General features: G+C 40.1%; 1 protein-coding gene across 3 annotated transcripts in view; it reads left to right on the top strand.

The window, feature by feature from the left end:
* Positions 1–13,061, top strand: part of peli3 (pellino E3 ubiquitin protein ligase family member 3) — a 181,648-nt gene extending 168,587 nt beyond the window's left edge. For 2 of the 3 annotated variants that reach the window (XM_072375860.1, XM_072375858.1), the window contains exon 7: positions 7,363–8,146. In XM_072375860.1, coding sequence (XP_072231961.1) covers positions 7,363–7,962 — 600 coding nt within the window. In that variant the 3' untranslated portion in view covers positions 7,963–8,146. Of the gene's footprint in view, positions 1–7,362; positions 8,147–11,133 lie in introns of those variants that run through there. The other variant, XM_072375859.1, reaches the window with a different exon arrangement.
* Positions 13,062–13,333: the final 272 nt, after the last annotated feature.

Genomic DNA, 13,333 nt, shown 5'->3' with positions numbered 1-13,333 from the left:
TATAGACAAAAAAAAGGACAAGCACATCATCAGTTAGGTAACAATAAACAGCAATAGACATTGCAACAGACATTCCAAGTCAGAGTAATGGCATCTCTCTTAGTTGCCTCAGTCGTGCCAGTCAGTCAGGAGTGAGTGAACCTCAAACAGTGCACTCAGAGAATTTGCTTTTATTTTTTTCCCAACTACCTCTGAAAGGGTAATAAAAATCTTAAACCTATAATTATGCAGAGATGGACAATGCCAGAACATGTGTATAAGGTTTTCAGGAGATTGCTGATTGTCACACCATCGTAAATTTTAGCCAGTAGAGCCTTAGTGTAATAGGTACGGCGAACAACTTTACACTGAATAACACTGTGTCTCGCGCAAATAGAAGATTTATGTACCCGTCTCAAAATCTCTGTCCAGACTTCCTCTGATATCGCCACTCCCAGGTCCCCCTCTCAGAGTGACTGTATTAAGCCTAGGGGCCCTGAACATAAAAGATTAATTTGATTATAGATATGCAATTCAATTAAATTTTATTTATATAGCGCCAGATTACAACAATTGTCATCTCAAGGCACTTAAGTAATATAGTCGAATTCAAACCAATTGGAAATCAATTCATTGTAATCATAATCCAATTAATTCATATAGAGCCAATTCAAAAAATTAATATCCTAGCTAAGGAAACCAACAGATTGCACCGAAGCGTGTCTTCAGTCCAATCTCCCGTCCTGAGCGTGCCTGTGGCGACTGTGGAAAGGAACGACTCCCTTTTAACAGGAAGAAACCTCTGGCAGAACCAGACTCAGGAAGGGTGGCCATCCGCCTCGACCAGCTGGGGTTCGAGAAGACAGAAAAGAGGGAAAAGAGGGGGGAAAAACACCATAACGTCATTCAAAGGATATCTGTTGGAACAGGGAAACATACGTTAATAATCACAATAATGTCACATGTACATAAAATCAATTTTGAAATTAAACAGGGGGAAAAAGAGAGCAAAGTGAGGAAAGGTGTGATAGATGAGGTCCCCCAGCAGTCTAAGCCTATAGCAGCTTAACTATGGGATGTTTCAGGATTACCTGAGCCTTCCCTAACTATAAGCTTTATCGAAAAGGAAAGTTTTAAGCCTAATCTTAAAAGTGGAAAGGGTGTCTGCTTCCCGGACATTTACTGGCAGCTTATTCCACAAGAGAGGGGCCTGATAACTGAAGGCTCTACCTCCCATTCTACTTTTAGAAACTCTGGGAACAACAAGTAAACCTGCAGTTTGGGAGCGAAGTGCTCTGTTAGGAAAATATCTTACAATTAAATCTTTAAGATATGATGGAGCTCGGTCATTAAGAACTTTATATGTGAGAAGAAGAATCTTAAATTCTATTCTGAATTTAACAGGGAGCCAATGAAGAGAAGCTAAAACTGGAGAAACATGATCTCTCCTGTTAGTTCTCATCAGAACTCTGGCTGCAGCATTTTGGATCAGCTGGAGGCTTTTCAGAGAATATGTGGGACAGCCCAATAATAAGGAATTACAGTAGTCCAATCTTGAAGTAACAAATGCATGGACTAGTTTCTCTGCATCACCCTGAGACAGGATGTTCCTGATTTTAGCAATATTACGAAGGTGAAAGAAGGCAGTCCTAGAAACCAGTTTTATATGTGCGTCAAATGATAAATTCTGGTCAAAAATAACTCCAAGGTTCCTCACTGTAGAACTAGAAGCCAAGAAAATACCATCTAGAGTAACTATATAACTAGACAATTTCTCCCTGAAGCGCTCAGGTCCAAAGAGAACAACTTCAGTTTTGTCTGAATTTAAAAGCAGACAGTTCTGAGTCATCCAGGTCTTTATGTCTTTAAGACAGGCTTGTCGTCTGACCAACCTATTGGTTTCATCTGGTTTCATAGATCAGTACAGCTGAGTATCATCAGCATAACAATGGAAATTTATGCCATGCTGTCTGATAATGTTACCTAATGGAAGCATGTATAAAGTAAAAAGAATCGGTCCAAGCACAGAACCCTGAGGAACTCCATGACTTACTCCAACGTGTGAGGAAGATTCTTCATTTACAAGAACAAACTGGAATCTATCAGATAAATATGACTTAAACCAGCCTAATGCAGTTCCTTTAATCCCAATAACATGTTCAAGTCTCTGTAACAGAATGCTGTGATCGATCGTATCAAATGCAGCACTGAGATCCAACAGGACAAGCACAGAAACAAGTCCGCTATCAGAAGCTAACAGGAGATCATTGGTAACTTTCACCAGTGCTGTTTCTGTGCTATGATGCACTCTGAATCCTGACTGAAACTCTTCAAACAGATTATTTCTATGTAAATGATCACAAAGTTGAACTGCAACTATTTTTTCAAGAACTTTGGACAAAAAAGGGAGATTGGATATAGGTCGATAATTAGCCAACACTTCTGAATCAAGAGTAGGTTTTTTAAGTAAATGTTTAATTACAGCAACCTTAAAAGTCTGAGGTACATATCCTATCAACAAAGACGGATTGATCAAATCCAATATGGAAGTGTCAATTAAGGGGAAAACCTCCTTGAACAGTCTGGTTGGGATTGGGTCTAACATGCAAGTTGATGGTTTAGAAGAGACTATTGCTGTTGTTAGCTCAGAAAGATCAACTGGACAGAAGCTATCTAAATACAATTCAGGTTCGAAAGATACTTCTAAAGCTGCTCTACTTGATGATACATCAGTGATAATAATGGGAAGGATTCCATTAATCTTCTCTCTGATAGAAACAATTTTATTGATGAAGAATCTCATGAAATCATCACTGCTGAGAGTTAAAGGAATACATGGCTCAACAGAGCTCGGACTCTTTGTCAGCCTGGCAACAGTGCTGAAAAGATATATGAGATAGAGCCTTTAAGAGTAGGAATTGACACCAGGGAGCCATCCAAAGCAGAGGGTAAATTAGGAAAGCTAGGGAATGTGACCTGAACAAAACTGCGGAAATATCTAAAGAAGTTTTGCCTAGGAAGTGAGAATTTAACTAAAAGTTGCTGAAAAGAAGCAAAAACATTATCAATATACAGGTCTTTGAAGTTATGAATACCACAATTCTTCCACCTTAAGAAAACACTGTATGAGGGAAGGAGGAAAAGCATGGTTAGACGCTAGTAGTGCATAAATAGAGTATGTCTGTAGGCCAAAGTGGTGCTTAAACTGGACCCAAATCCTTGGTGAGGTCTTGACAATCACATTCTTGGTATAGGGAAAAGTGGAGAAGTGGATAGGGGAGTGCATTAGGGCTTTCAAGGTCACTGGTTTTGCTGAACCCACCTCCATAACCAGCCATGCTGGGTGAGGATCAAAAGCCTCATATTGAGGCCAGTACTTAAGAATCCTGATATTGATGACCCAACAATAGAACCTAAAATTTGGCAGGGCCAGCTTTCCCAGTGGCCTCAGTCTTTGCAAATATTGTTTGCGCAGCCTAGGAAAAGATCAGGCCATCTGAAAAAAGAGGGAGGAAGAGTGGTATGCACTGAAACAGGTAGGAGAGTCTTGGGAGAATTTTCATTTTAACAGAATTGACACATGCAATCAAAAACAGAGACCATCGTTCAAAGTCATTCTGGATTTGGGTGAATAGGGGGGCAAAGTTAGCTTTGAAGAGGTCTTCAAATTTGTGCGTAACATGAATACCAAGATATAAAAAACTATACTGAGCAACTTTAAAGGAAAAGTTTAAAGGAAATATCTCACTTTTGTTTACATTTAATTTATATCCAGATATTTGACCAAATGAATGAAGAGTGGCAAGAGCAGGTTGGAAACATATAAAAGTAGGTCATCTGCATAAAGGGAAACTCTCAGCTGAATATAATTTCTAAATCTGCCAGTAATGAGGTGGTTGGACCAAAGGGCTATCGAAAGAGGTTCAATAGCGATTGCGAATAATAAAGGACTCAAAGGGCAACCCTGTCTAGTGGAGCGATAGAGGCGAAAATATTCTGATGGGATATTATTCGTCCTGATTGAGGCTGAATAAAGCAACTTAATTCATGAAATTAAACAATTCTTAAAACCAAATTTCTCCAAGACATAGAAGATGTAATCCCACTCAACTCTACCAAATGCCAACTCTGTCTAATCATATCACAGCTTCGTGGGTGTCAGAAGCGGAGACATTGTAAAGTACATTTACAAACGTCTAAGGTTAGAGAAAGAGTGCCTATTGCGAATGAACCCCGTTTTGTCCAAATAAACGATGGAAGGGAGGATGGATTCCAGATGTAGTGCTAATAGTTTGGATAACAATCTGAAATCAACATTCAATAAACCTACGAGACGATAAGAGTTGCAGGCTAACGGGTCCTTGTGCCAAAACTATTTGAAAAATTCGGAGGGAAAACCATCCGGCTCAGAGCCTTTCCCATTTTGCAGAGATGATGCAGCTGTATTAAGTTCAGCGATAGTAATTGGCCTCTCTAACGCAGCTGGCTGATCGAGGGATCAGTGAGGGAATGTAAAAAATTTTCAAAGAAACTGTCAAAATCTGGAGTGGTATCTTGATCAGATGAATAGAGAGACATAAAATTCCTTAAAAACATTTATTCATTTCCATGGGTTCAGTGGTGATACACGAATTAGTGGGATATTAGTGGGAATTTGTGGGATATGCTGAGATGTAGATGCCTGGTGTAATTGGTGTGCTAACAATTTACTGGCCTTATCTCCATGCTCATAGAACTGGGACCTAATTTGTAGAAGTTCAGTGGTACAGTGTTTCGTCAGGGCATCGTATTCTGACTGTAGACAGGTGCTCTTTATATAGCTCTGGAGTTTTGTAAGTAGCGTACAACCTGTCAGGTTCAGATATGCATTGTGCCAGTTTAGTTAATTTCTCCCTCCTGAGTTCCTTCTCATATCCTACGTAGGAGATTATCACCCCCTGATGTATGCTTTTAAGGCCTCCCAAAGTACTGAGGCAGACAGGTGTGGGTGTTTTGTTCAAGCTCACAAAGAAGTCAATTTGTTGTGAGACAAAGTTAACAAAATCGTCATTTGAAAGAAGACGTGTATTAAGACGCCATGGTGCACGCGTAGAATTACAGCTCTTAAGCCAAATATCCATAGAAATAGGGGCATGATTGGAAATAACAATAGCATCATATTTACAATTAGATACCGATGAGAGAAATCTATTATCAACCAAAAAATAGTCAGTGCAGGTGAAAGTGTGACGGACATGAGAGAAAAATGAATATTCCCCCTTAGAAGGGTTATAAGAGCGCCAGACGTCGGTGACAGCAAATTCCTCAATAAAGGACTGGATTACCTTAGCCGATTTCGATGGATCTCAAGCTCTGGGGGAAGAACGGTCAAGCTGAGAGTCAAGCAAGCAATTAAAGTCTCCACCTAGTATTAAGTGGTATGATGACAAATCAAGGAGAGTCAGAAAAAGGCATTTAAAGGAAGCATCATCATCAAAATTGGGAGCATAAATATTAGCCAAGACCAATATTGTTATGAATCTGGCCAGCAACTAAACCAAATCTACCGTTAGGGTCAGAGATAGTACTTGAATGCACAAAGGGAACATATTTATGTAACAAGATAGCTGCACCCCTAGATTTGCCTTGAAATGAGGAATGATAATTTAGGGTCTGTCCGCTGGGCAGAGTCATGCGTAGCATTGCCGGGTATAGAAGACCAAACCTTGACATTCGGGCTGAAGTGGAGCTCCTTCTTTACTGCAGCAAAGGTGGCCCGCTGATAGCCAGGACAGGTGATAGATGGATCTGCTTTAGTAGCCTCGCCTCTCCCATGGTTTGCCATCATAGAGTGCCCACAAGCGAAAAAAGTTTACATAAAGTGATAGGCTGCAATGATAAAGCTTAATGCCGGCAAAACAAATAAAAAATGTACTATAAAAGTGTAAAAAAAACACTCAACACGTTCCTTCTATCCCCAATACCGTTGTTCTGACAAAGAAGTTCGCTCCCTTTTTAATCATGACAGACCTACTACAACATGTTGTATATGTACATATATGAAGAGCTTCTCTTTCAGTTCACAAAATCCCTGTAGCCCCAGCAGCTTCTCCAGTGCCAGAGAAGTGCCACTCATCATAGCTGCACTAAGAAATAGAATATAATCTATATTTTTATATGCACTATAAGAGCCCTCATCTAGTTTAAATAAAGCCTAGCTATTCATACAGCTTGTGTCTTGGACCCTTACTTGTTTACACACAGGGGCTGTTTGGGGGCACTCCTGAGAGGTTGAAGGCATGCTGAGGTTGGCCTGAAAAACAGCTGCTTGGCCTGTTGTAGGTCTGCCACGATTAAAAAGGGAACGAAATTCTTCGTCAGAAGAACAGTATTGGGCAGGGGTATTGGGAGGATTTTGGCCCGTACACGCATTCACCATTGTGTTAATGATGTCCTCATTCTTTAATATTCCTCCTACGAAATTCCGAGCGGACTGACTCATTGCCATTCGCTGCAGTATCCACACGTTAGACAAGATGGCCACAGGCACTTCTGTGAAGTCTGACGTCTGTCAAGTTTCATTCAACATATTCAATGTTCAATTCAGTATATTCAAAGTGTCATTCAATATATTCAAAGTTTCATTCAATATGTTCAAAGTTTCATTCAATATATTCAAAGTTTCATTCAATATATTCAAATTTCATTCAATATATTCAGGATTCGGTTAGCACCGTCACCTCACAGCAAGAGGGTTCCAGGTTCGATTCCCAGCTGGGGCCTTTCTGTGTGGAGTTTGCATGTTCTCCCCGTATATGCGTGGGTTCTCTCCTGGTACTCCGGCTTCCTCCCACCATCCAAAAACATGAATGTCAGGTTAATTGGTGACTCTAGATTGTCCGTAGGAGTGAGTGTGAGCGTGCATGGTTGTTTGTCTCGTTTGTCTCTATGTGGCCCTGTGATGGACCTGTCCAGGGTGTACCCCGCCTTTCGCCCGATGACTGCTGGGATAGGCTCCAGCCCACCCGCTACCCGATTAACGGACTGTCGGTATAGAAAATGGATGGATATTCAGGATTCATTCCATATATTCAGTCCACATACACAAACTACTTCTGATGTTTGTCAACTGTCGAAACAAATACTACATTGTATGAAATTTGCTTTACAAATAAACTTACTTTAAAAATTTAAATACATTGAAGTGCAATACAGAGCATACCAGTTTCTTGCAGTTTAACAAAATCCACCTGTATGTCCCATAACCAGTTGATACTCGCACAGATACTGCCTGGATGGGTTATAGAGGAGGAAAGCAGAGATCAGCATGTTCCCATGTAATAATGATCTTTTTTTCCCTCATTGTCTTTTCTGCTACTTTTTCTCTATTACTCTCTTTTTAAGGTTGAAAATGAGTCAAACACCCTTCAGGATGGTTCTCTCATTGATCTGTGTGGAGCTACCCTGCTGTGGAGGACACCAGCTGGATTGCACCATATTCCCACCCTCAAACAACTGGAGTCCCTTCGGCAGGAACTCAATGCTGCTCGGCCTCAGTGCCCTGTGGGCTTCAACACCCTAGCTTTCCCCAGCTTGGCCCAACGAGAGATTGTTGACAAGAAGCAACCCTGGGTCTATGTAAATTGTGGCCACGTACATGGTTACCACAACTGGGGCTACCGCAAGGAGAAAGGGCTCACTAGCCCAGGTGGCACAGCACCAGCTAGTACTGGTGAGAGAGAGTGTCCTATGTGCAGGAGAGTGGGCCCCTATGTGCCGCTTTGGTTAGGTTGTGAGGGTGGATTGTACTTAGATGCTGGGCCACCTACTCATGCGTTCTGCCCCTGTGGCCATGTATGCTCAGAAAAGACAGTGGTGGGGTGGAGCCAGATCCCTTTGCCTCATGGCACCCATGCCTTTCATGCTGCCTGCCCCTTCTGTGGTACCTGGCTGGCAGGTGAGCAGGGATACATAAAACTCATCTTTCAAGGGCCTGTCGACTAAAACACAAACATGGCTCGAGGAAGTTCAATGTAAGTGCTGGTTAACTGAACTTAACAAGTAAAGACTGTGTTCTAGAACAGAAATATGAATGTACAAGAAAGTGACTGTTAACATGATAAAACCAACCGCTATAGTAGATGCCAGGACTTCAAATGGAAGACGCGTCTAGAGACTATATTAATAAATAGTGTTGAAATTAAACATGTCTTTAGGTATCATTTGTTCTGCTTGAAGTACCTGATATGATGGACTGCTTTACATGTTTTTATTTATTCAATTCAATTCAATTCAATTTTATTTATATAGTGCCAGATTACAACAATTGTCATCTCAAGGCACTTAAGTAATATAGTCCAATTCAAGCCAATTGGAATTCAATTCATTGTAATCATAATCCAATTAATTCATATAGAGCCAATTCAAAAAATAATATCCTAGCTAAGGAAACCAACAGATTGCACCGAAACTTGTCTTCAGTCCAATCTCCCGTCCTGAGCGTGCCTGTGGCGACTGTGGAAAGGAACGACTCCCTTTTAACAGGAAGAAACCTCTGGCAGAACCAGACTCAGGAAGGGTTCATCTCCATGAACAAAAGACCTCAAAAATAATATGACTGACTATCTTGTGTTGACTGAATGTTATTATTGGCCCAGAGTCACAGCTACTGTTCAGGCTAAATTAAATGTCTGATTTGTATTTTCATTTTTCCCTATAAAAGGAAATCCTGACTTTCATACACTGTGATCCACAAGTAAAAAGATTGTAGAAAAAACTACTTTATATACATAATTCAAACACGGCAGATTAGCCAAAAACACATGGGGAAGTATGCTGTGGATCCTTTAAAGCATAATGCAGTTAGTTGTACTTCCTCATGTAGAGCCTGGCAATGACTGAAAATAGCTCAATCTAAATGTCTCACAGTGAAGTGAGCTATTTCTTTCTTCTCATGATATTGTTGGGTTGCCCTGTCATTTCACTCTCCAGCACGCACTTACTTGGACTCAATAATACACTCATTAGATTTTTGTATTGTGGAAGATGAAGGATGGTGGGACTTCATGTCCTTGTAATATATCATCATCACCTGCCAATAATTTGTTACATCTGGAACAAATAAACCCAAGAATTAACTGATTAATGGTTGATCGTCAGGTCAATCAGGGTTTTAAATTGTAGTATGCTACTTTGGACTAAAATTTTACACAAATGTCAAACAGGCCAAAATGATGAAGAGACTAAGTCCCAACATTTAAACGTGAAATCTCAAAACACCTGGATGTATGCTGCACAAGAGTAGAGGGCCTTAAAGAAGACTTTTCACAAGCTGACATATTTTCTTTTTGATTAAATAGTAGAAACTGTACAGCAGCTTCCTTTTTTTCATTAATTGCTCTACTCAAGCGGATGATTTAGGGCAGTGTTTCTCAATTCCGGTCCTCATGACCCACTGCCCTGCATGTTTTCAACGTTTCCCTCCTCCACCACACCTGATTCAAATGAATGTCTCCTTATCAGAACACTGTAGAGCTTGATGACGAGCTGATCATTTGAATCAGGTGTGGTGGAGGAGGGAAACATCGAAAACATGCAGGGCAGTGGGTCATGAGGACCGGAATTGAGAAACACTGATTTAGGGTAATGTCTCTTCCTCAGGGTCTGCCTCTATTTAGATCTGTATTACTTGACTGAGAGCATGTTATTACTTGTCTGAGATCTCAGGCTGCCCAGTGAGCGAATAGAATAATACTGTTCAAATAGTTAAAAACAAGGTGGATGTAAAGTGCTCCGTTTCCCCGGCATGTCTCACTTTAATGTCACATTTACATATATGGAGTTTTTGACTTGGTAGCAACTTCAAAAACCCAAACATGAGCACCCAAGCACAGAAAACGAGAGATTTTTCCATTAAAAAATTATGTTAACTAATTTCTGTTCACCAGTGCTGTACTAAAGGAGGAGGTAAAAACCTCAAAACACAAACTGATTTATTGAAATGACCGTTTTAAGTTTTGTAAAATGTTAGATCATCTCAGGAACTTCCTACTATGAGCACAGATAAGCTTTAAAATTGACATAGCTCAAGATAATGTTCCTAATATTCCAGACTCAAGCGCAGTGAGGAGAAAAACACACCAGCTCCTGTATTGATAGCTCTCATAATTTTATTACATTTTATATTTTTATTTAATAAAAGAATGACGGGCCTGAAACAAACATACATTATTTCCACATTTCTACTCCTACTTTTGGTAAGGACTCATTTGTGATCTAAATTTAAGAGAATAATGCTTTAAATAAAACATGTTAGAATTTTACTAGAAGTAGAAATATTTTTTATTTTGAAGTCGAAATGTTTTAGCATGCTAGCCAACAGCCCACATGCTGCATCAATACTGCATGACATTTTTCATTGTAATGACATAAAGCATGATAAGCATGTGAAGTTTACATTTTTGTAGGCAGAATATCCTATTATGCTGTTAAATAGATAATACATGTGTATATTTATCTTTATTTATTTTTTAATTAACATTTTTACCAAGTGGTCTTAAAGGGGACAGTAGCAAAAAAAATACACCATTTAGGGAGGATGTAAATGAGTATAGCTAATGACGTAAATGCATGATCAACTGATACTTTTCATGTTAGTACAGCATATATCAATTCATGTCATGTAGTTGTTTTTTAATGTGTGTAGAATAAAATATCCTGACTTTTAACGAGAAATTCACTGATGTTCCCTTTAAGCCCACCTGCTCCCATTAGGCCCACTTGGCTGTGTTTCAATGGAAATTGTCTCCCTTTTGACTTTTGAACCATTTCCCTGCCTAACTTTGACCTCACCTAATCAATCAGCTTCATAATTCAGATAATTAAATACCCAAATTTAAATATCAGTGAGGTTGCATAGGTAAATTCATTCTGGATTGACCTACATTATATCCTACCATAATTTTCAACCCTTTACTTTTCAGATGAGATGACTAAAACAGGGGAAAAAAGTACAGCTCATGTCTACGCATGGCAGAAGCATGCTGCCTTTACAGGGAGGGAACAATGACAAATCTTTCAGTTCTGGCTAGAAGGTTATAGTGACTTAAAGACAACATGAAAGAGTGAAAAATGAAAAAGTGATTATTTCTAATCTAGTGGTGTGTGTGTGTCCAGGCACTAATGATGCCCCAGCCATCAACAACTGCAACCTCAAGCCCTCCACCCTCATCAAGCATCAAAGATTATTTCCTGCAACACATCATGACAACAAAGAAGAGCAATGTAGCCAAAAGACAGCAACTCAACACTTTAAAATATGGAGAGTCTCTAACATATGAAGAAGCCTTGTTGCGTCTTGAGGAAAGTGAAATGAAGAAAGCAGCAAAAAAGAAACAATCAAAGGTTGGAAAGACCAAGAGCAAGAAGGCTTCTCTGGAGAAGACAAACGCATCAGAGGCAGTGAGAAAAGAGGCAAATTAAATCTGTGCCACAAGCTTCACAGTGGAGAAAGATGTGTACAATACTGTCATGTTCACAAAACCAGCAGCTTATTACATCGAACGATCACCCAACGAGTCAGTACCACCAGAGGGTGAACGATATGGGATAAAGTTCTTAGACAGAGGGCCAAACAATACATACTCCTTCCCACCCAAGGACAAGATTGAAGATGAAGAGATCAAGTTCATCTTCTGCAAAGCAGACATGGACGGACCTGGATCATTCTATTTGTGTAATCATGAGGACATTGAAAATCTGTACAAAAAAAGGATGAAAGTCATCAAAGACTTAGACACAGTTAGAGTAAGGCTGGCAAGCAAAGACAACCACAATGCGAGGTGTGGAAACAGAGTGACGTTTCCAACTACCATTAGGTGGCGTTGTAGGTGAGTGTCAGTATGCGCATATGTACGCAGTCAGGTCAGAGTCCTGGGTAAGCCTATGAAGTTTGGTGAAGATCGGACAATGTATGGAAAAGTTATGAGTGATTTTGTTTTTTTGTGGCGAGCAGTGGCAAGTCGTCAAATTTGAGGCATTGCCACAGCCACATTCTTTAAGGTTCGAGAAAGTTTTGCAAGATTTTTTATCCCCGATGGCTTAAGAGTAACCTGGGCAAGTTTGAAGCCTTTAGCATTTAGTGTGTAGGAGGAGTTCGATCATATGCGAGTTGTGGAAACGGCAAGCCCCCAAAACTGCCCTCCAAGCCCAACACACAGTCCCCCCCAGCAATGATCAACCCAGTCCCCACGACCCAAGAGACCACTAGACGGCCGAAGCCACACAGCCCCCCCAGCACACACCCAACCGACCAGAGCGACGGGACAGCAACCCACCACCACCACTATGTGATAAAGCTAATCAGAGGGGACCAGAGAGAATGAAATTCAGTCAGTTGATGTTTTGAGGAGGCAGACATTGTTTCCATGCTAATATAATCTAAAAGAAAATGTCTAAACTGGTTAATACACAGATTGTTCTTCGCTTTCCAGTTCATGAGAATACATAACACTGTGAGAACCATGTGTGCTGAGTTAATTTCCATGTTGATGTTGTCAAAGTCACCCAGTATGCACAGTGTGGGGCATGCAGGGATGCTACACTTTAGCCATGTTGATAGGTCCTCACAGACTTCAAGCCAGAACTTCTGGACAGGCGCACAGAACCACAAAGCGTGTGCATAATCATCAGGTGTGTTATCTGTGCAATTTGAGCAGATGTTTGAGTGTGTCAGACCCATCCTGAACTTTGTCCTGTATAATTTGTTCAGTGAAGAATTTTGTATGAGCTGTAAATTAGGATTTCGAGTCATTCTGAAGGTATTCAAACATATTTATGGCCAGATGTTATGACTAGAACTGATGGATAGATTTGCCTCCCATTTTGAGGATGGTAGAGACATTGTGTCATCTATCTTAGACAATAATTTATGTATTTTTGACAGCGGTTTTGGGGTGCAGATGCTTAAAAATTCTGCTACCCTTATGAAGAGTTGTAAGTCTGGTTGGTGGAGGATATATTTCTTGGTTATTATAGACTTAAGTTGTTGATATTCTAGGAATTTATTGCTGCCTATCCCATGTTGAGATATGAGCTCATCAAATTAAATACAATTTCCATTTTGGATAATATGTTCCAGATGTTTGATTCCTTTGTTCTTCCATAGAGTAAAGTTTAGCATTTTTTTTTTTTGTAGGATGTCAGGATTGTTCCAGATGGGTGTAAGCTAACACCGGACAAGTGAAGGCTTTGTAATTTTGAGAAATTCCCACCAGGCTGTCAGAGAGGTGCTGATGTTAATGCTTTTGAAACATTTGTGATGTTTTACGTTTTTACTAATAAGTGGCAAGTCGGCGATTTCCAGATTATCACACAG

Source organism: Leuresthes tenuis, unplaced genomic scaffold (genome assembly GCF_036924035.1).
Source record: "Leuresthes tenuis unplaced genomic scaffold, fLeuTen1.0.hap1 SCAF_22, whole genome shotgun sequence".
Taxonomy (NCBI): Eukaryota; Metazoa; Chordata; class Actinopteri; order Atheriniformes; family Atherinopsidae; genus Leuresthes; species Leuresthes tenuis.
The sequence above is the reverse complement of the archived record's forward strand: the minus strand, read 5'-3'. Positions and strand labels throughout refer to the sequence as shown.